Below are 26,609 nucleotides of genomic sequence, written 5' to 3' on the forward strand. Positions count from 1 at the left end.
TATATATATATATATATATATATATATATATGTTGTTTAAGGGAGAAAAAAAAATATTATTTTTTTCTTAAGTTACAATTTAGCTTTTTTTTTTTAATAAAAAAAAAAACTTAAATTCATGACGTAAAAATACGAGTATTTTTTAAACAATAATGCACCGTTGAGTTCGAGTACCATAATTGTTTTTAGAATTCTATTCCATGTACTACATTTCTCACTTTCTTCATTATTATATTCCATCTTTTAATATAAAATATGTCGAACCTTTTCAAATTTTTTTTAGCATAATTGGTTGAACTTGTCCTTTTATTTTAACTATCTCGTAAAATTATATATATATATATTCTTCTTTTAATTAAAATAGTATCCTTCTACCATTGGATAATAAGTTTATTACAACATTGGATAGAAACTAGTAATTTTGTGCTCTAATAATAGGTTCAAAACAAATATATTTTTCAAATAAAAAGCAAAGTTTCAGTCATATTTAAATAATTTAAATTCAGGAGAATAAAATTTCCTTCAACAAAAATTAAAGTTGAGTGATATATAATTAATCCCTACAAAGCATGATTTGGTTTTGACATATAACATAAAAGAAAAAAATGTGATTTTAAAGTTAGATGCTACTCCTACAAGAATATAATCCTTGTAGACTATAGGAGGAATTCTACTTTTGGTGCCTAATTTGTATTAAACTATATATATGGATGGTGTATATGAAAGTTTAAAACTAAAAGTTTCTTTTTTAACTTTAAGAAATGTAAAAACGGGAGATCTAAAATTTGAAAGGATGAATCGAGAATTCAATAACGATACTAATTTAATGTTCAATCAAAGTTACCGGCATTGAAGTAGCAAATCAAAATTATGGGCATTGAATTCGAGCAAATCAAAGTTCCAAACTGAATAGCATCTCCCAAAGTCATCAGAGAAGTGAGTATCACCATCATTGGCATGACAAAGTTCTTGCACCTATTCCAATGGCGGACCCCTACATTCCACTTAATCAGTACAACAATTGTAGCCTCGATAATTTCCCACTTTCACTTTATAAGGGCCCCCTTTATGAGACCCTTTTCTGCTTCTTAGCACTTTTCTTCGTCCCTAATGATTTTGTGATAGGAAAATAAGGAAAAGAAAGATTCTGGTAAGAGTGCTGGCGCTGCTAAAGCAAGTCTTCATCCCATTTCCTTCCTTGATGGAGAGAATGATAATTCCCTGCTAACTTACCATCAAAGTCAATCCATTGAGGTTCAACTTCCGCATGGCTGGCTAACCTTTAAGAAAGTTACAAGCATCTCACTCGATAATATATATTATATATATATACAAAAAGAAACTCCAGAGATTTGATATCTTTCTCTTTGAATGAGATCTCAATTCTAACAATGATTTCATTAAATATCTTACAACTAGAATCCCTCTTTTTTCCGATCCAGTTCCTCCACCATTGCAAACTCCAATTAGATTCGGGCATGATACACTTTTTAGTTATTGGGAGAACTCGAGTACTCTCTTTCGGATCCAGAAAATAGCTCTTAGAGATCTTTTTTCCTTTCAGAAGATACAAGAGCGACACAATCAACCTATTGATATTGGAAGAGCCAAAAGATTTCAAATGAAATTCATAGGTATAGGAAGAAACCCTGTCAAATAGAGATCTTTTGTCCATCATTCAATTGTTAATATGATATATAAGGTCTGCTACTACAAATAGCACTACACCCTTGATCGTGAAATATCGATTGCTTGTTGAACACTGTGAATTGCGTAAAAGTAGGATACTCTAAATTCGGGAGTCTAAGAGTTATAAAATGTTCTTGACGGCAGTAATGAATAATATATATATTATTGTCTAAAGATTCATGCATATCCATACCAACTTGTTAAGGTTGGCAAATTCCATAACATTTAGAATGAAAAATTCAATCCTAGGCATTACCTCAATTGATGATGTCAAGTTTCAAACCCTCTCTCAATCTTTCATGATACCTATTTAAAACAGTGGCAAGCAAATCTTTCAACTGCATAGAAAATCGAAATAACAAGTCATTATAGAATCCAAAAGCTTACGTTTTTCATACTAGGAACAGTTTGTCATGGTTCCACAATTGCTTATGAAAGAATATGCAATTTTCGTTGGGTACCCAACTTATAAGTTAATCATGGTATATGATGCCCAAGAAGTTCATCGCAGAAAAAATAGCAATAGTGCTAAATAAAAACTGCATCACAAGTTTCTTTCTGTCACAAACAATAAGTTAGCTTGTCATCTACAAAAACTTATAGACAACGGGAAGCTACCATTTTTTTGAAGGTTGTGGTTGCATTGATGTTTGTCCCTGAAAATCTTTTGTGACCACTCGATTCTGTTCATCTCCGAAAGAATCCCATAGCTTGATAGACATTATTGAGAGTTACATCTGCAATACTTGAAGCTTTACTAGCACCTTCGGCCAGGACTTCATCCAAATAAGCAGAATCAGATACAATTTCATTGTAGCGGACCTGCATCGCAGAAATCCAAATTGAAGCTAACGTAAGAACCACAGATAATAGCATCCAAGGACTTGTAACGCAAAAGTTCAGCATAAGTGGAAGGAAAAGAAGCTTTGAACAAGACGTAGCAATCAGCTTTGTGACGTAGGAATAAGTTCTAACAACATAAAACCATTTCTGCAAAACTAAGTCTACGCATGCACTTCAAGAACTTTACAATGATAAATCTTATTTATAAAAACTTTTAATGGAAAAACAACATTAAGAACAAAGGAATGAATAGACAAGGGCAATATAAATAAAAGAAAAGCTTAGACCGAGAGGAACTCAAAGCAGCAGGAAGTTTGGTGCCCTCATAGAAGTATCCAATTTGCTTTGATGAAGGGTTGAAATTTTATTTGTCTACATTTTGGCTTAGTTTGGTGCCCTCCTAAGAATATTGAAGACTGACTTACATAGTTACTTCCAAGTTGTTGTTTTAGTAACAAAGCAAGAGTAATTTAAAGAAGTTTTCAGATAGGTCAGATTCTTTTTAACTTGGGAAATTTGGTAAAGTTTACATCCTCAAATTAGAGTGCTTTATACAAATCTTTTTGCAACTTCTATAGATTGGGAGCCTTTCATTTCATTCATCTTCGGCAATGGGCCACCTTCTCCCTTGGCTCTTAGCCTTTCAGTACAAGTTTTCTTGTTTCTTATCCAAAAGGAACTTGAAATTTGAAGTGACAATCAAGTCCTCCCAGGCATCTCTTTACCATACTACTTCCAGACTGAGTTCATACTTCATAGAGCCTATCTCTGTGTTCCTTTCAACAAATTTTACCAATTGCTTCCTTTATTTACTTCAAGGTCTGAATAAAAGGATTTCTTTCCAACACTTACACGTCACAAGATGAATCTTATCTCCTAAACGAGTATCAAAATTAGAAGCAAACCTGGATAGGATGGAGATGCTCGACCAAAGCATCGGCTAAAAGGATTTTAAATGTTCCCCAATTCATATTTTCACACTCCTGCTTAACTTCCTGCAATGGAAAATATTATCAAGACCAAATTTTAGAATGTTAATTTCAACAACTTGTCTAGGTAGAACACCTCTTTTGTTTTTCCGGAAACAAGTTGGTAAACCGTAAGAAGATTGTTGCATTCTGGTCTTTCGGGATTGTCAAATTCCAACCTGTGTAGTCCACAAGAGACGAGATAAGAATATTGTTGACACTTGACAACTTCATTATAAAAACATCTCATAGAAACAATTTTTAATAAATGGTAGGAAGCATAGCAGAGCATTTTATAAGAACATAAAATAATATTTAACGCTTTTAGACTAACCCTGAAAATGAGTCCGTTTTGCAACGTTTTATCTTGCTCACGATTACCTGCATTGCAGAGAATGAATTGACATGATATTAATCAAAGAAAGTAAAGAACAAATGGATAACCAAAGAAATATTATACATAAAAAATTTAACATGGTAGTTTCAACTATAAGGATTAGTATATTAATATCGCATCAAACTAAAGAGCAGCAGTAATTTGGCGTCAAGAGAACATATCCAGTCAATGTTTGTGTAATTTTTTTTCTTTTTGTAAATTTGTTCATATATCCCAATGGCTCTCGTTGTATTTAAAATTCATATATTTCCAACTAACTAAATCAGTTATTATCATAAGTACAACTATAGTAGACTCCAAACTATGAACAAAAATTAGAAAAGACATAAAGAAGGAGCAGATTGAAAGCCCAGTTACATCTTTGGAGTCGAGAAGATTGATTCTCGATTGGTCAGAAGGAGAAGATTTGGACATCTGCAAAATAAACCATATGGGACTTTAAAAAGTTAAAAGGGGGCTGTACCATCTTACTCATTCACATAAAATTGATAAATACCTCAATACAAACTTATTTCCAAATGTACCTTAGAAAGACCATCAGTGAGGGACATAACCCGCGCACCAGCTGGAGGTATAAGTGGCTCAGGAACCTACAATTAGGATCAAAATTGAGGACCATTTCCGATAGCACAAGATATCTGATATCAGTTAGAGTAAGGGCAGAAATCCACCTTGAAAATGTTCCCGCCTCTCCTGCATAAATTAGACGAGTACAAGTAGTCAAATAACCTTTTTTCCATTTGGTCCCCCCCCCACAAATTTTGTGTGGGATGTAGACAGAAATAGTCCAATATGAAACTTAGTTGATTCTTACCCTCCTAATTTCTTCCACTTCCTTCCACCATATAGATAATTAACACGCTCAGCCAGCTCACGAGTCAACTCAAGATGCTGCTTTTGATCCTCGCCAACAGGGACAAGGTCTGACTGCGGAGATGTTTTTTACAAATAACATTAACTCCTTATGCTACATTTTATTAGGATAAGAAACATTGCATTGATAAGATAAAGTTACAAAAGAAACGGGGAAAGTAAACCCTCACCAAGGGAAATTACACGTATATACTCCTTGCAGTTAGAGTAACAGGCTTAAGAACATCTAAAATTTTACCCGATTCTAAATGAGTTATGCATCATCCATGAAATAGGCAAAAGATAAGAATATATATTACAATGGAAATACAACAGGATGCTAGATAAACATATGATGTAGAATTAAGCATTTAAAACATGAGGTTTCATCAGAAATAATTTGCAACCAAGGAACGGCCTAGTAAGATTTCTGAGTGGCTATTGTTAATGAAAATGCAAAACAAATTTCACCTTGAATAGAAATTTTACAAATTAATACACAAAGGCTGCCTGTTGGAGAGACCACCTGATATAGAAGAATATCAGAAGCCATTAGAACTGGATAGGTGAGAAGTGCAACGCCAACATTTTCATCCCCCTACAAAGTCCAAACCAGGTCAGCAGTATCAGATGCCAATCTGAATTATTAAACCAAGGAAGGATGTTTGATGATATGAAAAGGTACATTGAGGTTTGAGAAACCACTTCCCAGTACAAACATGAATAAAACATGATGACTAACATAAGTTTAGGGCAAAATAGTTGATAATGTTGAAGACATAAAAATTTCCTTCCCATATTCCAAAAAGGGTATTAATTGCTAGCTTTTAATTTCTCATTCTTTTCAGAGAAACGTTACTTTCAGCTTTTGGGCTTTGTAACAGACAAACTTTAAACAACAATGTACAGATAATAAATACAACTCATGACATCTCAATGAGAGGTATAGAAGTCTGTCAATAAGAACTTCCTAGTCCTTGCAAACCTTCCACTGACAAGGTCGCAACGTATTTCGTGCTATGCACAATAAATACTTGAAGAAAACATCCCTTTTTCCATAAGAAATGTAAGCAAGTAATTTAGAAAAGAAGACAGAAATATCATACAGCCATAAACGCACCGCCTTGCGTGATTTCTCCTTAAACTGAATCATCCTGTTCAGCCAACCAATTGGGGCAGCTGAACTAAGAAGCCACATCAGCTCTACATGAGCACGGACATGAGACTGAACGAAGACAGAAGCCTGCAACATAATGCACTTTAATTTCATTCATACATCTTCCACAGCTATAGACATTCTAAATGCTTTACACAAGAACGACATAAAAATTCCTTGTGAGAGACGCACACGCACACACATATAAGTTTCACATATCTAGTCATAGACACACACAAACGCCTACACACCGAACCTTGGAGGTATCTATACCACATGCTAAGTAAATAGCCGCTGTATTTCTTGTTGCTTTACTTAGTTGTTGGGTATCATAAGGTAATGTGATCTGGAAACAACGAGAAGAGTAAATTAACATGTAAGCTACAATTGTTAAGTAGTGGAAAAACCCAAAGATTGTTACAAAAAAATTCCTAATAGAAAATAATATATCCTATAAGATTACAATTACACTTAATCTTGGCAATGAACACTACATCTTAAAACTATATTTGAATGATAGACATTGCAGTTACAACCATTCATTTGGAAACAATGAGAAGAGTAAATTAACGATGTTAAGTAGTGGAAAAACCCAAAAATTGTTATAAAAAATTCCTAATAGAAAATACTATATTCTATAAGATTACAATTACGTTTAATCTTGGTAATGAACACCACATCTTAAAACTATATTTGAATGATAGACATTGCAGTTACAACCATTCATTTTTTAGACAACCTCCAAATTTACTACTACTAGGCTCCATCAAGACGCCTTTGCCTTTCTAGTTGAACATAAAACTAAAGCCTCCTTTAACCAAGATGATGTGCCCCATTTGAAAAGAGTATATGTGGATTGTGGAAAGAGTGCTTAATTCGTTTAGAACATTTTAAATTAGAATAACAATGACAAAAATGGGACAACACCTTGCATCTCCCACTTGGCAAGGTGGGATATAGTAAAAAAAATAAAAAAGAAAACTAGCATTATGTCTCTTTCAATTGCTTGCTCACAGACATCAAAACAGCACCTTTGGTCCTTTCCACCCCTTAATGGTTTCCTAACACTTTAATCAATTTCTTCAAGAAATAAAACTTCTTGTTCTAACAGTTCAGATAATTTGTAAATTCGTACATATAGAGCAAATCACACAATTTATTTGATGGCCACTCAGAAAACAAATGATATCCTAAGTTACAACAAGATAACTACACAAAGGATAGACATTCTGCCATAGTTACCCTGTGGCGCTAAACGGAGGAAGCCAGAGAATAAGAATATGTGCATAGTTCACAAACATGAAAATATCAATTGTCTTAACATACCGCATGAAGATCCACAATGAAGAAGAGAGTATCATATGTGTCCTGCAAAACATAGCATGAAATGAACAGGGTAATTTTACAACAGTATGTGTGAACGGAGACATTTTAAGTTTTTTGGGGAAAGTTGTAACATCTGGAGTTTTAAGAAAATAAATTTTAAAAAAAAATTCAAAAAAAAAGGAAAGCAAAATGGCACACACGTAAGTTGGACAAGACGACCGTACAATCAATGGTTAGTTTCTCGAGCCTAATAAGAATACACTCCTAGAGTAGAAGTGTATAGAGTTGTATCCATAAGCCTTATTGGGCAAAAATAGACTAGAGTCAAGTTAATGGCTAAGGATTATAGTTGAGCATATAGCCTAAATATATGTTATAAAGTTTAAGTATGACAAGAGCCTACAAGTAGGTTGCTTATTGAGGTTTTTTTGAGTCGTCTTCCTTCTTGTCATTTTATTATTATTTTAAATGCNTTTTTTTTTTTTTTTTTTTTTTTTTTTTTTTTTTTTTTTTTTTTTGGGTACCTCTAAAGTACTTTTATGTTGGTTTTGAATGCATATTTGAATCTTAAATTTTTTATGTCTCCCACTTTACAAAAAAATAAAATAAATAAATAAATAAATAAATTACTGCCCTTTTTACCTTTGAGTGTACGTGGCAATATGTGATTCGAGGCATCGAAAATCAGGTCGTTACAAAATTCATGAAAAGATAGCAGGTATTGTAAAGAAAAAGAAAAACAAGTCATGCACCGCAGTTGGTATTCAAATTTTATCGTTGCTAATATGTGGGGAGCATGAATGATGGTGAGTTTGAAATAAATTTCTTAGGTTATTTCTCAAAGGATTATTAGAGCTAACAAGCTTATACCTCGTCTACGCATATAGGCACGAATTCTTGTTTTTCATTTTTTCCCCCTTTAATGGATGAATCATTAAGAACCTAAACCTAGATTCAAGGTTCTGAGTATGTTTTGGTAGTTCAAGGAAGCAGGACAGTCACCTTCCAAGGTATTGATTTAACATGTTCACGAAAAGAATGAACCCTGTCTTTGGCCAGATGAGTTTTCATTCAAATAAATAAATAAAAAGGAAAGATGTATGGCTACTTAGGTATGAGTTAAAGAAGTAGCATACAAGCACCGAACCTAACTAACCTTCACTACTTCAAAAGCTGCATTCAAATGAAGTTTTTCAAGGGGCTACACATAAAAGAAATCTACCAAGTATTTGACAATCCCAAACAAGGAAGGCAGACAATACAAGCAAAGCAAGAGATATAGTTGAAAAATGATTCATAAGGCCATGTACATATGGGAAGTAATGTAAACCTGGAGCGAAATCCAATTCTTTATTGCACCTAGATAATTACCAAGATGAATAGAGCCTGTTGGCTGAACACCCGATACTATCCTCTGCCTGGCAAAACAATACTCAACTTCGTTTAATTGCACGACTGGGCATAGCACATTTGTTCTATACTCAAAGCATTCAAAAGCATCCATAAAGAAAAAGGAGAACGGTAAATAAGGGAGCAACGAGTAATCAGGAGTTTTTTNGAGTAATCAGGTTTTTTTTTTTTTTTTTTTTTTAATGAGAATGTGAAACGAAGAATATTAGCAATGCTGTTTAATTCATCCAAGCAAATCGGTGTCGACAATTTTAGTCTTATACTGGACATACTATCATTTCGATGTCACAAATCTGAGGCATCTACATTATACATAGGCGTTATGAATCTCAAACTTCAAAAGTGCAGAAATCAGAAATTTTCTTAGGGCAAGCGATTCTGCTATAAAAGTTATCATCCAACCATACAGCAGTTTAACGGTCATTTCCAAACCAGCCGTTATCTAGTGTTTATCTTATTGCTTTTGCAAAGTTCCGCAGGCAAATGTAGAATTAACGACTTCAAAATCTATACAACTTGACGAACACAATGAAGTCTAAAAAACACGGTAGCCTCAATTTTCGATCCACTACCAATACTTCATATCATAAAAACGTAAGAAATCCGAGGTCGAGTATAATAAATGCAGTAAAAATAAAATTTACTTGACGGAACTGGGAGGGCGCTCTGAAGCAGCAGGTTCGGTGACGGAGATACTGCAACAGCATCGGGAACTGTTTCCAATTGAAGAACGATGAAGCCGAAAGAGCGAATGAGCCTTGGAGTGATTGCTTCCAAACGCAGAAAATGATCTGCTGGAAAGCTGAATTCAACTTAGAAGTGCCAAAACTGTCTCAAATTTCCCTGCATTTGAAACTGCGTGCATATGTGTGCCAGGGAGAGAGCGAAGAAAGGAAGAAGTACGTACAGAGAAGGAGTAAAGCGAGGAGACGACTGTGAGAGGACGAGAAAGTGCGAGAGAAGGGAGCGACCCATCCTCGTTTCTGTTCGTATCATGTTATCTGTGGTCTTTGACTCTTCCGCTCTTCAAACCTGCAGAGTTCGCGGATGAGGTCCGGTACTGGTAAATTTATACTCGTGTTCGCGTGAGTTTCACGCGCTTGTGATTTTACTGATTTACCCGCGGATGGAAATTCATATTGGAATTCTAATATTAATTTCATGCTAAAGTATTATTAACTAACCTTTTATAAAATTAATTTTAATTTTATACCACTTTTTATTTTATTTATAAAGTAAAATATTGTATTTATTTAAAAACCCGTGTAATTTCAAAAAAAAATATATATATATATATATAGTTTGTAATAAGTCTACTGTTAGGAGATATTATCTTATTTGCACTTTCTCTTTCGAGCTTATCCTCAGGGTTTTAAAACGTGACAAGTATATCGTTAGTAGATATTGTCATTTTTTTGCTTTCACTTTCGGGCTTTCCCTCAAGGTTTTAAAATGCGTCTAGAGAGGTTTCCACACAAAGAGGAATGTTTCGTTTCTCTCTTCAACAAGAGTAGGATCTCACAATTCACCCATTTGAGGTCTCAACTTCTTTGTTGACATAGGAACTTAGCTCTGATGCCATTTATAACAGCTCAAGTCGTCGTTAGCAAATATTGTCCTCTTTGACCTTTCACTTTCGAACTTTTCCTTTTAAAACACATATGTTAGGAGAAGTTTTCACACCCTTGTAAGAAAATGCTTTATTCCCCTCTCCAACTAGTGTGGGAGAGCCATTACATATTGGATTCTTAAATTTTGAAAATGTCTATTATATTTTTAAATTTTTAATCTTGTGTTTAATAAATTTATTATAAATTTAAAATTTTAAGAATTAATTGATTTATTATATATAAATCTATATTTGTTATTTAATGAAGGTTAAACTTGTAATTTTAAGTTATTTTTTTACAAATAAATCTATAATTTAATATATTTTTAAATTTATTTTTTCCTAAAAAGGAGGGATTCTTCATAAACCCCTAACGAAGGGGACCTGTCGAGCCGGTTTGGGTATTTCTGCTCGACGAGGCGTGGAACTGGAAATACTCGCTCCAAAAATCGAGTAGCAGCAACAGTAAGAATGGAGCGTCTCCGCCGGAGAGACAGACAGATGTTTTCTGGGTTTACGAAGGGCGAGGTAGGATTCTCATTCATTTCTCTGGAATCTGAGCATGTATTTGATTATATCGGTGTTGATGGATTTACAATGTCAAAGTATAATTTCGAAGTACGGCCTCTCACCGGCCATTTTTGCTCAGGGCACTTTGTTTATCCTTTTCGATGATCACGCCTGAAATATTTTTTTTTATGCTTTTGGGTTCAATGGAGGCCACAAAGAACTTCTTTTGGCGTGTGAACTATTGCATAATTTGTAGTCTTACGTCAATAGATGATGATAAGTGAATCGGCTCAATTTCATTTTTCGACTCCATGTTCATCCTCGTGCGAAGGTTTATGTGGAATCATCGGTGTTCCACATCTAACATTTCAAGCATTAAATGCCCTTGTACCAAAAGCTTACGTTGGGGCACAGTTAATCATTTATTTGGATTTATTTACCTTTGAAAGGTTGAGACGAGAGAGAATTATAGGTTAGGAATCAACTATTTTCTTGTACCTCAAAGATTATAGGGAATGAATTCAAGCCATGTTGACCACCTACTTAGGATTTAATTATTATACCACAAGTTGCATTGACAACCAAATGTAGTAGAGTCAGATGGTCATTTCGTGAAATTAGTTGAAATGTGCGCAAGTTGTTTCGGACAATCACACAACCAAATGTAGTAGGGTTAGATGGTCGTTTCATGAAATTATTTGAAGTGTGCGCAAGTTGGTTCAGACAACCACACAACCAAATGTAGTAGAGTCAGATGGTCGTTTCGTGAAATTAGTTGAAGTATGCGTAAGTTGGTTCGGACAACCACAAATATAAAAAAGATCATCTATCCTAGAGAGAGACCGTCCTTAAAGCTTATTTCAGGCAAAATTTTATCATCTACTTGCAAAATATTGTATCGAGAAATGTATGGAAACGATAAGGGCAATTGAGTTTTCATAATATTTTTATCGCGATGAAAAATAGTTATGCAAATATAAATTTAAGGAGGCAAGAAAAGTTAAATTCTCGAGTGTCTTTTGTTTTTAAGGACTAATGTGTGCGTGTTTTGATTTCCACCGGCTGGGAAGCTCGCTTGTAAATATCCTCACTCTTTTCCTTTTGGTGCGCCCGGACCAATGTTTTCTGTGCGGTCTCATGCTTATGTGCTTTTAGCTATCTTAATGAAATATTTTCTTTGTATTTAAGGAAAAAAAAGAACCCTCCTGAGAAGCAAACGAATTACGTACAACATTTGTTGTTATTCTATATCCTATGTAATCTTAATTTTTCCGCTGGTTAAGGACCATGCTTCTAGGCCCTATCTCTTCTTGTAACTACACTTTTTAGGGACGGGGAGTTTTTTTCCCTAATAAAGAAAGCTCTTTTAGAAATTTTATTTTCAGGATATTCACTCTGAAGGCATATTTATTTATTTTCTTTCATTTCATGCTACACTGAATCCACAATGAAAGATTAGTTTGCATCAATTTAGAAATTCTTTTTGGGTCGAGAGTTTGTTGTACATACCTTTTATAATGTATCACGAACATTCATTTTTAGTTTTCCCATCCCCCTCGGGGTTAACCCTTGCAAACAGATAGAGAAAATGGAGAAATTGCTAGAGGAATCAAGATTACAGTTGCTTAATCGAGAATTTTGTCAAAAAGTTACCCAAGGTTTCAAGTGAGTTTCAGTTTTCTCATTTGTTATAGGACTTTTAATTAACCTTTAAATATGTATATGATGTATGTATAATATAAAGTTCTCATATTTTGGCATTTCATGTGGATGCAGTCGGTCTTCTGGTCGTGCTGGGAAGCCTGTAATAAAGTGGATGGAGGTTGTCACATTGTTTACTTTTTGCTTATTCTCTTGTTTTCGTAATATTATTCTACTTCTACTGTTGTATATCTTGCGAATAGGAATTGATAAACATTTTCTTGTGGGCATTTGGAAATCGTTGTGGAAATCGTTGGTGTAAATTCCTGCAGGTCTTTGTTGTGAGTTCTGCCTTCAATTTTTGTTTAGAGAGCTCTCTTGAGGAAATGCTTAGTAACTTCCTTGTGGAAGAATCATTCTTTGGCAGGGTACTTTGGTCACCGTGGGTATTTGGCTGGAGAAGAATAAAAAGTTTTTTGAAGCTTGATTTTTCAACGGGGTTAGGTATGGAGTCTTGCACAACAGCAAGTCTCCTCAAATTACAACAGTATAGTCTTATATAGGTCTCCGGAGAGTTCTTTTTTCTTTTTCTTTTTGCTTTTCCCTCTTCTCCATTTCTTTATTTATCGTTCTTCATCTGGCCATCTTTTGTATTTTTCACATTTGAAAAGAAAAAATGGTTCTGGTGAAAATTTGTCTTCATACAATGTTACAGGTATACAATTGGCTCCAAAGTAGGCTGCAAGACTTCCCGAAAAATGAAAAGAGGATGTCTGAAATTCCCAAAGCTTGCCCTTCAAATAAGACTCAGGAAAGTTCTCAACGCCCCGAAGGTAATTTGAGCCAAGTATTTGTCTCCATTGTTTTTGAAGGCAAAGTTACTCAGGTGTAGGATAGTTTAATGTTAAAATGACAATTACTTTCTAGTTTCAACTCTAGCTGCAACCGTCATACATGTATGCACATACATTAGCAATAGTTTCATTTGGAACAATTTGAATGAAGCTTTGGAGAGATCTAAAATATGAATTCCTCGAGATTCTGTAAGCCTCCTATGAAAAATATTTGGTCTAGAAAGGGCCAAATGGAAAATGTATCCCCATGTTAGTCAGTATCGTATGAGAGTGGTTGGGTATATATAAATTGTCAGGGAGGATTTGAGGTAGAGGGGGAGGTAATTTGTATTTTGGCAAGGTTTGGATGCAGATAGTAGCTAGCCCCTCAAGTTGGTTAGGCATATACCTGTAAGATACATCTTGCACCCTCTTGAGCTCACTTTTAGTAATTCACAGTAACAGTGTTAAGTTTTTACCAGCATATAACTTCACTTTCATTACGTGCATTAGTGCATTAGAGCAATGAAGCTTGTTCTTTTACTTGAGATCTTTTGTCCTCTCTTCTACTGTCATTTTTTAGATAAGATTTCTTGATTGATTGTTTATTACTGTAGTTATATTGGGCCTAATAGTTAATTGCACGTTCTTCTTTTTCCTTTTTCTTCTTTTCCTTCTCTAGATTTTCTAGTGAGTAGTTGAACCGTTTGTCGTTGGAATATGAAATTAATCACCATAGGCTGCCCTAGTGTGGTGATCATTCGGGCAAGTGAAGAAAACATAAAGGTACTTTAGGAGAATGCGTCCAAGCCCAATGGGACCTCCTACCTAAGATATTAAAATTCTATGTGTTTCTTGACAACTAAATACGGTAGGATCAAATAGCTGTCTCATAAAATTAGTCAGTGTACGTCAGCTCTGCTAGATGCCACATTCCCAATTAACAAAAATAGCACATTGCGTTGAAATCTCTTTTAACATTTTGTATAAATTTGTGCAGATGTGAGCCTTTTTTTTTTTCTCCTTTTCCTCATGCTAATGGTCTTGATTTAAAAAGCAGGTGAAAAGAGCCCAGATTTATCAGAATTGGAATTTGAAGCAAGGTCATCAAAAGATGGTGCATGGTACGTGAAGAAATCACTTCCTTTGGTTTTGTTTAGATAGGTGAATCTTTTGGGTGTTCGTCTTTGTATTTTCTCTGATGTTCTTGTATGTATTGCATACGACTCCAAAGGTAAAGCTAGGGATATCAGCAGATATAACAGAGTTTTTTAGATGGGATAAGTTAAACATATCTTTGAGCTTCAATGTGCCCAACCCTTTAAAGCAGACAATCTCCTCCTTGGCTCAAGTATTTTCTTAAGCTTTCTTTTGTCTAGCTCCCTTTTGGCCATGAGTTGGAGCTTTGGGAATAAAGGAATAGGAGCTTCTAGGGAAATATAGAGGATTGATTGAAAGTGTGGGATTGGCTCAATATATTGTATGTAATTGACTCTCTCGTTATGATGCCTGGTCCTCTGCAGAATTTTTTTTCTTTAGTATTTCTGTTTCTTATCATAAACGAGCTCTAAATAGGGAAAATGAAATGTAAATTCTCTTTGAAGCAAGAATTGGGAAGTTATGGTACGCATTGAATGTCTTGTTTATGTAACCATTTAATCTTACTGCCAACGTGATTATGATAGACCCCAAATTACCAAGGTTTATACACATTGAACTAGGAAAGAGATAGTGGGGGAGCTGAGTGATATTGTATGTGAGAAATGGGCGTTTGTATAATCTTTTGGACGTGTGTTTGTGATTTTGTGGGGCGCAGGTGTTTTGGTGAGTTAGAGGTGGGCTAAGCTTTTTTTGTATTGGGATAGCCTTTTAAGGGTTGGTCTCTGGGAGAAGGAGAGTATGTTTTGGTACTTCATATTTTGTGTGTTCTTGAAGAGAGGGAATCTCTCAAATCTCCTTTGTGCCATTAATAGTCGATAAATAAATCGAGGTTTATCAGATTACGCAGCAGTGATTTACTATGATGTTATTTCAATTCGTAAGAATGGTCATTTGTGTATGATTAGTAAATGCAGATATTGAATCTAATTAGAAATTTCCTTTCGGCATCTGACTGTAAATTGTAATGAACTAAAGGTTGAATATGGTTGCTACCTACTTCATGAAGAGGATTTTACTATGAAACTGTGATGTTCAGGTTATTAAGGGGAACTATAAAACAGAAAAGAATGATAACTCTATGTTGGTTCTAGGTGAAGCTGTATTTGTGGTTTCTGCTTGTTACCATTTCAAATTTTTGCTGCGGTTCTGATGGCATTCCCCTTATATATATTATGCAGGTATGATGTTGCTATGTTCCTTACGCATAGATTTCTTAGTTCAGGCGAAGCTGTGAGTCTTTGAACCATGACATCTTTTTTCTTCTTGTATTCTGATTTATGACACCTTCCATTTTTCACGGAGTATAAGATTTGTTGAACCAAGTGAGCTCATGGTTCATAAAGGTGTCTGCTCTGGGCTTTAGATGTATGAGTGCTCATTAACTTATACATGCACGTATATGCATGTGATGCTCGTAGCAGAATATAATTTCATTAGAGTTTTCATTTGGTTGTCTGATTGGTTTTGCCAATTCATTAAAGGAAGCGCGAGTCAGATTTGTCGGATTCGGAGCCGAGGAAGACGAATGGGTCAACATAAAACAGGCAGTACGGGTACGCTCTGTCCCTATAGAACATTCAGAGTGTCAAAAGTTGAAGGTTGGGGACATTGTACTCTGCTTCCAGGTGACTAATTAATGCAAAACCCTTTGGACAACCCGTAGATTGTTCATTTCTCTGTAGTCCATTTCCATCTTAGATATTAAAATTTTCAGGAGAGGAGAGATCAGGCAATCTACTATGATGCACATATTGTGGAAGTCCAGAGGAGAATGCATGACATTAGGGGCTGCAGGTGTCTTTTCTTGGTTCGTTACGAACACGATAGCACCGAGGTAAGTATCACTTTCTCGAGCTCGCTCGTTACAGCTTTTGAAGTAGTTCATAACAATCTCACGTACTTGTTAAACACCCAGGAAAAAGTTCGTTTGAGAAGATTATGTCACAGACCGGCACATCGATTCTAAGCTGGAGATATGAATGGTTTGCCACAGAAACTACAATGGGTAATGCTAATTTTGTATGTTCTTTCATAAAGGTGAGGGCATGTTGTGGGTAAAATTTCATAATAGAAGTGGTTTGATTGTTTTCACCTTATTGTTTGTGTATCCATGGCATCTGTAGTTTCTCCCAAAAGCCGTGGGAACAAGCATGGGAGACGCACATGTAATTGTTGCATATTCTATGCCTATCTATGGCAAATTGGGCAAGACGAGTTCGAACTTTTAGTGGGTTTTAATATCTCTCTCTGCCCATTGCTTGCAAGTCTTTAGCCATTTTAAACAGGTCTGTAACAGAGAGCGAGTCTTGAGATTCCTTGAGACAACCATAGCCAAAGCTGTGGACTTTCAAAGGGAATTTTGTGACACCTTCAACACTACCACAAGGTTCGACCCGAAACTCTCCTTAACCAGTTCTATGAGAAAGATTGCTAGAAAAAGTTTCGAGAAGTGAAATTCGAGCAATTTCGGCTCTTCGATTAGGCACTCTCGAAGCATTAGTTGTGATCCCATAATTGGTCTTGACTTTCGATTGAATCTCTCAAGATTGTTTGCTTGAGTTCAAAGTTTAGCTTTATAATGGTTGCTAAAATTGGTTTTGTTGTGTAGAAACTATATTTAGGAGTGTTCGTGGGTTAGTTCGGTCAGATTGTAACATTTGTTTAAGATCCAACCCAACTTGAACCAATTTAATCGTTCTGATTGTTTGAGGTTTTTTTTATTCAATCTTAAGTAAAATGTCGTAAAGTAGCTCAAATTTCAGAAATTTATGAGCTAAACGATCCATAAAACTTTCATTTATTTGAATAAAATTGAGCTCAAATAAGTTTATAACCCAACTCATGATCAAATTTTTTAGGTTTTCATACATTCTCAAACACTCTTAATATTATTATTATTATTAGTTTTTAAAAATTAAACTTACTGGGGAGAGTTGTGGAAAGTTAATGGGCTTTTCTGATGGACTTAATAAATAATGGGCCTACTTGAGGGAGAGTGGTCCATAGGCACTAATGGGCTTAGAATTAATGGGCTTTTCTGATGGACTTAATAAAAAAGCCCATAAAAGTAATGGGCCTAATTGAGGGAGAAGTGGCCCATAGCTACTCTAACGTAAGTTTTGAACATAACATAATGCATACTTAGTAGGAGAATTTAATGTGCTCCATGTGACATTGTATTATAACCAAATTAATCCATTAGGGTTCGTGACAAATCTTGTTAGGGTCCAAAGCCACCGACATTCATATATATATACACACAAGAGACCCTTCATCAAGGGATTGGGGTCGGCCTAATTATCCTTTCATCTAATACATTTAAAAACTTTTAATTTTATGTTTAATAGATATTTAAATTTTTTAAATTTTATATAACCTTATTGATATGGGTAATGACGTTCAATTCTTGTAAGTCTTTCTTAGTTATCTTATATTCAAAGTTACTGTCATTTGTCGTCAGTATCAATTAAAAGTATTAATAATGTATAGTTTATAAGATAAAAGTAAAATAATATATAAATTTAAAAAATGTGCATTATTCCAAGGAAAGAAGATAGGCATAAATTAAAGGAGTAAAGTTTAAGATTATAAAATAAGAGAAAAAAGCATATAGTATAATAATAATACAGTTTATAATAATAAAAAAATAAAAAAATAATAATAATAAAATAAAAGCATGGTGGGAATGAAAAGGACCATACACTGTATATTCCATCATATGCTAATTGCTTCTATGTAAAGACAAACCACTTTTTTCTTTTCCCTTTAAACTCCCAAAATTCCCCCTTTTTTATTTATTTATTTTTTAAAATTAAGGATTTTAATTTTTGATATTTTTAATGTTAATCTGTGATTAACAAACAATAAACCCGTGATTAATTGTAATGCATGGAGGAGTCCTAAAGTTGTAAATAAGTGGAACATGAGTGGCAAATGCGTGCGATTAGGAGAATTTATTTTGAACCTCCTCGTTAATCAATGAAGAGAAATCCGAAATTAGGCCCACAAAATCAGACCCCTTTTTACCTTTTTACCCATTCGTGTTCAAACTTCAAATTCCATTTCTCAAAAGGAAACTCATGCCCCTTTTCGTAATTCCACCCTTTATCTCCTTCAACAAAGCTTTGACTTGCCCTTATCTCCATTTTCTTAACCCTACCATTCCCATGCTTCTACCTTCATCGCTTCAATCACGGCATTCAGCCGAACATTAGTTAACCTTACTTTTCCCGTTCACAAAATCTTTTAAACCAATTCAAAATTTTGGATCGATTGGGTTAATGACCCGAGCAACTCGAATAAAGTTCACAACTCAACTCAGCCCCTCTTTCAAATTGAGTTCCTAAAAGCATCTAAGTAGCAAGCCCATCCCAAAAGTTGTGAGAATTCAAGAGAAGGTCAGGGCCATATAAGCCATTTAACATCACAAACAAGTGTAAAGCGGAAGTACAGTAATACATGTAGCTGAGGCATCATAGTTGAATTGTCGGGTTATTTATATATATATTATTACTATTTTAAAAAACATATTTATCTACAATACATATTAAATTAATAACTAAAATCACATAAAACTTCAAAATCAAATATCTATTAGTGACAACATATCACAAACATTAAATATTCTTAGTCTTCATAATGTAACCTACAAATAGACCGAAATTTTTAATTTTTCAAAAATTTAATCCGACCCAGATCGGAAAAAAAAAATAACATTTTGTAGTTTGGGTTAGATAGTTCAAGTCCGTCCTATTCTCACATCAAATGATGACGTCTATTTTTTTAATACAAAGTTTTATTAAAAAAATATTGATTGCTTTTTTTAGTATAAAGTTTTCATGTAGTTTGACTGTAATAATAGTTTCATTTTTTGAAAAGGAAAAGAAAAAAAAAAAAATTGGGTGTTATATTATATATGGGTTATTTCAGGACATGAACAGATGAACTAAAGGTTGAAAGTGAAACCAAATCGATCGAATCCAAACCCTAGCTGCTGCTGCTGCTGCTAATTAATTCATGGGGAAGAGAAGACCCATAAGATTCTTCTTCTTCTTCTTCGTCTTGTTTCTGTTGAATCGGCATTCAACTGCTCTGCAACTCCACCGCCATGAAACCCACCTTCTTTTCTCCTTCAAAGCTTCCATTTACACAGACCCATCTCGCCTTCTCTCCAATTGGGATCTCTCCGTTTCCGTCTGCCACTGGAACGGCATCACATGCACCGGAGACAATGCTACCGTCGTTTCTGTCGACCTCGCCGGTAAGAATCTCACCGGCGTAATTCCCGACTCTGTTTTCCGCCTACCCCACATCCAGTCTCTGGACCTCTCTGACAACCAATTCGTCGGAGAACTCCCTCGGAATATCTTTACTGTCGCCTCTTCTTCCCTTCTCCATTTGAATTTGAGCAACAATAACATCACCGGCAAACTCCCTTTTGGCGGCGTTCATGGTCTTCAAATGTTGGACTTATCCAACAACATGATTTCCGGTTCAATTCCGACAGATATCGGATTGTTCTTTGATCTTCAGTTTCTTGATCTCGGAGGGAATGCTTTAATAACGGAAATTCCGAATTCCCTTGCGAATCTCTCTTCGTTGGAGTTTTTGACATTGGCGTCTAATAAACTCACCGGAGAAATTCCGAGGGATTTGGCCGGATTGAAGCGGCTGAAATGGGTTTATTTGGGTTTCAATGAATTTTCCGGCGAGATTCCTGAAGAACTCGGCCAATTGGGTTCTTTAAATCATCTTGATCTTGTTTACAACAAGCTAACGGGGAGGATTCCGGCGGCGTTTGGGAATCTCTCTCAGCTTGAGTATCTATTTCTCTACCAAAATTGTCTCTCCGGTTCGATTCCTCCTTCGATTTTTAGTTTGGTGAATTTGATATCTCTCGATGTTAGCGATAATTCTCTGTCGGGGGAGATTCCGGAGCTCGTAATTCAATTAAAGAATTTGGAGATTTTGCATCTGTTTCGAAACAATTTCACCGGAAAAATTCCGACAGCTTTGGCTGCTCTGTCTCGGTTGCAGATTCTTCAGTTATGGTCCAATGGATTTTCCGGCGAGATTCCGGCGTTACTTGGAACACAGAACAATCTCACTGTTCTTGATGTTTCAACTAATTATCTTACCGGAAAAATCCCACATGGGCTTTGTGATTCTAAACGCTTATTTAAGCTTATCCTGTTTTCAAATTCGCTAAACGGCGAAATTCCAGAGAGTCTCTGTTTTTGCAGGAGTTTACGGCGTGTTCGGCTTCAAAACAACCGTCTCTCCGGCGAATTGTGTCCGGGATTTACGAAATTGCCTCTACTTTACTTTTTGGATATCTCTGGCAACCGATTTTCCGGCAGGATCGACGGCGAGAAATGGGAGTTGCCGGCTCTTCAGATGATGAGTTTAGCGAGGAATAAGTTTTCAGGGGAGTTGCCGGAACTGATCGGGAGTAATGAAATCGTGAGTTTGGATTTCTCGGTGAATGAATTTTCGGGTTCGGTCCCGGAGAGTATCGGAAGCTTACCGGAGCTGATGAAGCTAAATTTGAGCAACAATTATCTCTCCGGTCGAATTCCCGGTGAAATCTCTTCATGTAAGAAGCTCGTGAGTTTGGATTTAAGTAACAATAAACTCACCGGCGAAATCCCGGCGGTTCTCAGTCGTATTCCGGTTCTCAGCTTCCTCGATTTATCGGAAAACGAACTCTCCGGCGAAATCCCACCGGTTTTAGCCCGAGCTGCATCGCTCATTCAGATAAATATCTCTCACAATCACTTCCACGGAAGATTGCCGTCCACCGGAGCTTTTTTAGCCATAAACAGCACCGCCGTCGCCGGGAACAACCTCTGTGGCGGCGACATTAGCAGCAATCTACCCACTTGCGAAAATGGCGTTAAAAAAAGACGCTACAGCCGGTTGTGGTGGATTACGGTCATATTGGCGGCGATAGTGGTGGCGACGGCGGTTTTTGTCAGAATACGCCGTCGTAAGCAGCGGATGGGAGAGAAAAGAGTGCAAAACGAGGAGGGAATTTGGGAGCTGAAATTGTTCGATCCCAAAGCGTCCAAATTCGTCACGGTGGACGCCATTCTGCAATCCGCCGGGAAAGCAAACGAAACGGAGATTCAATTCGTGGTGGAGAAAATTAACGGGAATATATCGGCCGGAATTGGGGAGGCGGCGGAATTGGGGAGGCTTAGACATTCTAATATCGTGCGGCTGTTGGCGGCGTGTCGGTCGGACAAAACAGGGTATTTGGTACGAGAATATGTGCAGGGGCGGCGCTTGAGCCAAATTGTTGGGAGTTTGAGCTGGGAACGACGTCGTAACATCGCCCTGGGAATTGCCCGGGGGCTGCAATTCTTGCACTCCCACTGTTCTCCCGGTGTAATTGCGGCGAATTTTTCGCCGGAGAAGATCATTGTCGATGAAAAATATGAACCCCGGCTGGTTGTCGGATTGTCCAGCGCCGCCGTTTCTCCGCACTACGCCGCCCCCGGTACGTATAATTTGAGCCATAATGATCCATGCACATGCATAATCATATGCACGTTGAGCTGAGAAAGCTACTTTTTTTGTGGCAGAGACAAAGGAAAGTGGAGACATAACGGAGAAAAGCAATGTGTACACTTTGGGGCTGGTTCTTATTCAATTACTGACCGGAAAGATGGCCGTCCACCGGCAAGAGGTGGTGGAATGGGCACGGTCCGATTGTCGTGCCGAGATGTGGGTTCTTGATGGTGCGGTTACCGGCGCCACCGAGCAGGACCAGATGGTGGGGTTTATGAACTTGGCTCTGGACTGTACCGCCGACGACCCCATGGCGAGGCCGTCCTCGGAGGTTGCCTACAAAACCATGCTCAATCTTTGTCGGACCGCTTGCTATTCTAAACTTTTGTTGACCTAAAACTTGCTGTTCCGGTCATGCCTTGTAACGTTTGAGGGCTAAATTTGAATCTTAAATTGATTTCAAAATTAATGAAATGATTGATAGGATATTTATAATAAAGTGTCAAAATTTACACGTTCATGTTGTATTACTATTGTTCCGATTTTGATATATGTATCACATTAATCTATGTTTGAAAATTGAGGACGTGGATATATTTATTTACGTTCATACATGTAAGGTGAGGTGGGACACGGGTTTGGGTGGGGGTCAGAGACCAAAAATGACCAAAAATATAGTTCATGTCTCGAGCCCTAAACGATGAGAAAACTCTTTTCACTCTACATATTCTTCTTTCCTACCTATTTCTCGAAGTAAAGACTTTTTTCCATATTAGTCAAGTGGTAAGGTAGGGCATATTCTCAGAAGAAAATAGACTTTAAAAAGTGGTTCATGTAGCATAGCTTGTTGGAGCACAAGATTGAAAATCTTTGTGTAACCGCTCAAGCCCATCGCTAATAGATATTGTCCGTTTTGGCCCATTACATATGACCGTTAGCCTCACGGTTTTAAAACGCGTTTGTTGGAGAAGTTTTCACACTCTTATGAAAAATGTTTCGTTCCTCTCTCCAATCGACGTGAGATCTCACAATCCACTCTTTTTGGGGCCAACATCCTCTCTAACACACCGAATGATGTCTGACTCTGATACCATTTGTAACTACCCAAACCCACTTCAAACCGATATTGTCCTTTGGGTTTTCCTCTATTGGGTTTTCCTCTATTGGGTTTCCCCTCAAGGTTTTTAAATGCTTCGTTTCCCTCTCCAATTGATGTGAGATTTCACAATCCACCTCCCTTGGGAGCCCAACGTTCTCTCTGGCACACCACCCGGTTTCTAGCTCTGATACAATTTGTAACAATCCAAACCTACGCTAACAGATATTCTCCATTTTGACTCATTACGTATCGTAGTTAGCCTCACGATTTTCAAACGCATTTGTTAGGGAGAGGTTTCCACTCCCTTATAAAGAATGCTTTGTTTCCCTCTCCAACTGATTTGGGATCTCACAATTCACCTCCCTTCAGAGACTAACTTCCTCGCTGACACTCGTTCGCCTTTCCAATCAATGTTGTTCCCATTTCCAATCAATGTTGTTCCCATCTCCAATCGATGTGAATCTCACAATCCACTTCTAAACAAAGGGTCCAAAGGACACATAGCCGGAGATAGGTTTAGACAATGAAATTGTAAAATCGAGTTGGAGAGGTAAATTTACGGAAAGAATTTGAGATCGCTCCCAAAGTTGATTCCGTGCAATTTAAACTTATATTTCTAGTTTTAATTTAATTTAAAATCCTAGAATATTTTAAATTTGGTCAATTCTATGATGATGTTTGGGCGGTGGTCCTAATTTGAAACTCATTTTACATTTGCAAATCTCCATAGGATTAATCCANCAAAAAAAAAAAAAAAAAAAAAAATGGATAAGGGAGATTTTGACATGTACTCCCAATCCAACGGTCAAGATTAAAATCATCATTATGCAATTACTTTTCAAGTTTTTAATTTAATATTTAAAAGTTCAATTTCCTTCAAATATGTATTAACTATATGCATTGTTAAATTTCCTTCAAATTTGATTATATATATATATATATATATATATATATATATATATATATATATATATATATATATATATAAAAGTGAGACGAGACAGGACGAGGCGGGAATTAGAGCAGGTACGAGGTGGTGTATATATATAAAAGTCAAGCGAGACAGGACAAGGCTGAAATTAGAATGGGTTCAGGGTTGTATATATATATAAAAGTGAAGCGAAACAGGTCGAGACAAGGATTAGAGCAGGTAAGGAATGGTGTACATATATAAAAGTGAGGCGAGACAGGACAAGACAGGAACTAAAGTGGGTTCGGGGTTGTATATATAAAAGTAAGGCGAGACGGGACAAGGCTGGAATTAGAGTGGGTTCGAGGTTGTATATATATAAAAGTGAGACGAGATGGGGAAAAGCGGGGATTAGAGCAGGTACAGGGTGGTGTATATATATCTAAGTGAGGCGAGGCAGGGATTAGAGCGAGTCTAAGGTTAGGGATGGAAAATGCATGTCATCCTCATTCTCGACTTCGTTTGGTTTAAGAGAAATTTTTCCCAACTCTCTCCCACATTCCTATTTACAGGGATTCTCTATCGGGTTTGGTCGAGTCTATATCACATCATCAATTAATTCATTAGTCATAATGACATGATTAATTAACCTTAAAAGAAGCAAGTGTTTAGTATTGAACCAGGTTGTGCACACAAAGGACCCAGAGAAGGTGTCGGGAGGGGCAAGTCTTAGCGACAGCATGCGGGACATATTAGGTGAGAATTAGACAGAATTGTACGTAAACAATGTCCCTAAGACAAGCACAAAATAATGAGTTTAGCAGAAAATTAGGCAGAGGAGGCTTTGAAAACATTCGATTTGCAGCAGTGACAGTAACAACCACATGATTCTCTTAGGGTTTGGGTTTGGATCATCTTTTAATCTTGTCTCATTGTCGGCGCTTTGGGATGGGGTAAATCAATTCTCCGACAGCGACAACACCGACACACACAGCATAAAAGCCTTTCCACACTCTACTAAAGGTGATGCCTTTTTATCTTCCCATTTCAAAACCCTGTGTGTGTGTGTTTCTTTAGCACAAAAATGGTGTTTTGAGGAGAAATTAATGATGTTTTTTTATATCAGATCACTTGGGTTGATCTTATTGTTAGACGAACACGACTCTCCACAATGGTATGATATTGTCCACTTTGAGCATAAGCTCTTATGGCTTTGTTTTGGGCTTCCCCGAAAGGCCTCATGCCAATGAAGTTAGTATTCCTCACTTATAAACCCATGATCATTCCCTAAATTAGCCGATGTGGGACTTCCATCATCCAACACTTATTATTATTATTTCATGTTAGTGTACAACAAGTGGGGTTTTCCATGTATGTATGGATATATAAGGAAGAGACACTATCTATGTTGATACGAGGTCGAACTTGAAAATTTATGTTTAAAGTAGACAATATTGTACCATTGTAGAGGTTTGTTGTTCTAACAAATAGTATCAAAGTCATGTCGAAGAATTCTTAGATGTCGAACAGAAAAGTTGTGAGCATCAAAAGTGTAGTTGTGGTGAATATCCATAGTATAGCTCTATTGGTAGACACCAAAGGACTTCGAGCTGGTGCCAACGAGGATGCAAGGTCTCAAAGGTGAGTGGATTGTGAGATCACACATTGGTTAGATGAAGGAACGGAACAAAGCATTTCTTATAAGGGTGTGGAAACCTCTCCCTAGCATACGCGTTTTAAAACCTTAAGGGGAAAGCTCAAAGAGGACAATATTTGTTAGTAGTAGGCTTGGGCTATTACAAATGGTATTAGAGTCAGACACCGGGCGATGTGTAAGCAAGGATATTGGGCCCCTAAGGGGGGTGGATTGTGAGATCCCATATTGGTTGGAGAGGGGAACGAGATGAAGCATTCCTTATAAGGGTGTGGAAACCTCTCCCTACTAGACGCATTTTAAAACCTTGAGGGGAAAGCCTAAAGGAGGACAATATTTGCTAGTAGTGGACTTGGGCTGTTACAAATGATATTAGAGCCAGACACCGGGCGATGTGTCAGCAAGGACGTCGGGCCCCTAAGAGGGGTGGATTGTGAGATCCCACATTGGTTGGAGAGGGGAACGAAACGAAGCATTCCTTACAAGGGTGTGGAAACCTCTTCCTAACAAACGCGTTTTAAGACATTAAGAGAAAACCCAGAAAGGAAAATCCAAAAAAGACAATATCTGCCGGTGCTGTTACACATGTATTAATCCGAAACACACCAAAACCAAAATGATCATATCATCACATTGGTGCATATGCTAATCTTTCAAGTTCATTAAACTAACAACACTAAAAAGAAAGGTTAAGAAACCAATTTGATAAGGTCAAAAGAAAGCAAAGATCATGAGATATGCAAAAGGGAGATGTGGTTTGTATGCAAGAAAGCGCAGCCACAAAGGCATTGGCATAGAGAGGGCATAATGATGTTCTTCTCTAGCTGCTTAGGACTGTGTGTTACTTTTTCAACTTTTTGGTGGGTTATGATTATGATTATTATGAGAAGGTGATATTCACATACATGGAAGATTCGGCCACAAAAGAAGAGTATAAACACAAACATCTAAAATAGCTGACATTGTGAGGAGCAAACACAGCTAGATTTTGGTGGCAGAATGCATATGATATCATATGTCAAGTGGGTTTCATCTTAAA

The 26,609-nt window shown here is 36.6% G+C and overlaps 3 protein-coding genes across 14 annotated transcripts; 2 read left to right on the forward strand and 1 right to left on the reverse strand.

The window, feature by feature from the left end:
- Positions 1-1,803: 1,803 nt before the first annotated feature.
- LOC111788813 (tryptophan--tRNA ligase, chloroplastic/mitochondrial) lies at positions 1,804-9,686 on the reverse strand. 8 transcript variants are annotated; one of them, XM_023669333.1, is made up of 17 exons: positions 9,549-9,686; positions 9,286-9,432; positions 8,562-8,649; positions 7,232-7,273; positions 6,162-6,251; positions 5,870-5,992; positions 5,221-5,347; positions 4,712-4,820; positions 4,569-4,590; positions 4,422-4,487; positions 4,255-4,311; positions 3,835-3,881; positions 3,598-3,679; positions 3,438-3,527; positions 2,308-2,511; positions 1,946-2,027; positions 1,804-1,822 (listed from the first exon to the last, which is right to left on the reverse strand). In XM_023669333.1, the coding sequence occupies exons 1-15, from the start codon at positions 9,635-9,637 to the stop codon at positions 2,377-2,379; spliced, it is 1,314 nt and encodes a 437-aa protein (XP_023525101.1). In that variant the 5' UTR covers positions 9,638-9,686; the 3' UTR covers positions 1,804-1,822; positions 1,946-2,027; positions 2,308-2,376. The 8 variants fall into 8 exon arrangements, with proteins under 8 accessions (XP_023525101.1, XP_023525102.1, XP_023525104.1 ...); XM_023669334.1 differs by lacking the exon at positions 1,804-1,822 and adding an exon at positions 2,077-2,228 and having other exon boundaries at positions 1,829-1,995; XM_023669336.1 differs by lacking the exon at positions 1,804-1,822 and having other exon boundaries at positions 1,829-2,027; positions 4,712-4,824; positions 5,276-5,347.
- A 933-nt stretch (positions 9,687-10,619) lies between these two features.
- Positions 10,620-16,658, forward strand: LOC111787731 (protein SAWADEE HOMEODOMAIN HOMOLOG 1-like). 5 transcript variants are annotated; one of them, XR_002814032.1, is made up of 10 exons: positions 10,620-10,778; positions 12,340-12,425; positions 12,537-12,582; positions 13,117-13,234; positions 14,295-14,358; positions 15,574-15,625; positions 15,877-16,020; positions 16,110-16,229; positions 16,311-16,432; positions 16,519-16,658. XR_002814032.1 is itself a non-coding variant. In XM_023667767.1 (9 exons), the coding sequence occupies exons 1-9, from the start codon at positions 10,722-10,724 to the stop codon at positions 16,359-16,361; spliced, it is 738 nt and encodes a 245-aa protein (XP_023523535.1). In that variant the 5' UTR covers positions 10,620-10,721; the 3' UTR covers positions 16,362-16,658. The 5 variants fall into 5 exon arrangements, 3 of the variants coding, with proteins under 3 accessions (XP_023523535.1, XP_023523537.1, XP_023523536.1); XR_002814033.1 differs by having other exon boundaries at positions 16,094-16,229; positions 16,311-16,658; XM_023667767.1 differs by having other exon boundaries at positions 16,311-16,658.
- Positions 16,659-19,352: 2,694 nt separating this feature from the next.
- On the forward strand, positions 19,353-22,445 carry LOC111787732 (probably inactive leucine-rich repeat receptor-like protein kinase At2g25790). The gene is made up of 2 exons (XM_023667770.1): positions 19,353-21,896; positions 21,982-22,445. The coding sequence occupies exons 1-2, from the start codon at positions 19,412-19,414 to the stop codon at positions 22,302-22,304; spliced, it is 2,808 nt and encodes a 935-aa protein (XP_023523538.1). The 5' UTR covers positions 19,353-19,411; the 3' UTR covers positions 22,305-22,445.
- The last annotated feature ends 4,164 nt before the right edge of the window (positions 22,446-26,609 follow it).

The sequence above is a fragment of the Cucurbita pepo genome, chromosome LG02, assembly GCF_002806865.2.
Source record: "Cucurbita pepo subsp. pepo cultivar mu-cu-16 chromosome LG02, ASM280686v2, whole genome shotgun sequence".
Taxonomy (NCBI): domain Eukaryota; kingdom Viridiplantae; phylum Streptophyta; class Magnoliopsida; order Cucurbitales; family Cucurbitaceae; genus Cucurbita; species Cucurbita pepo.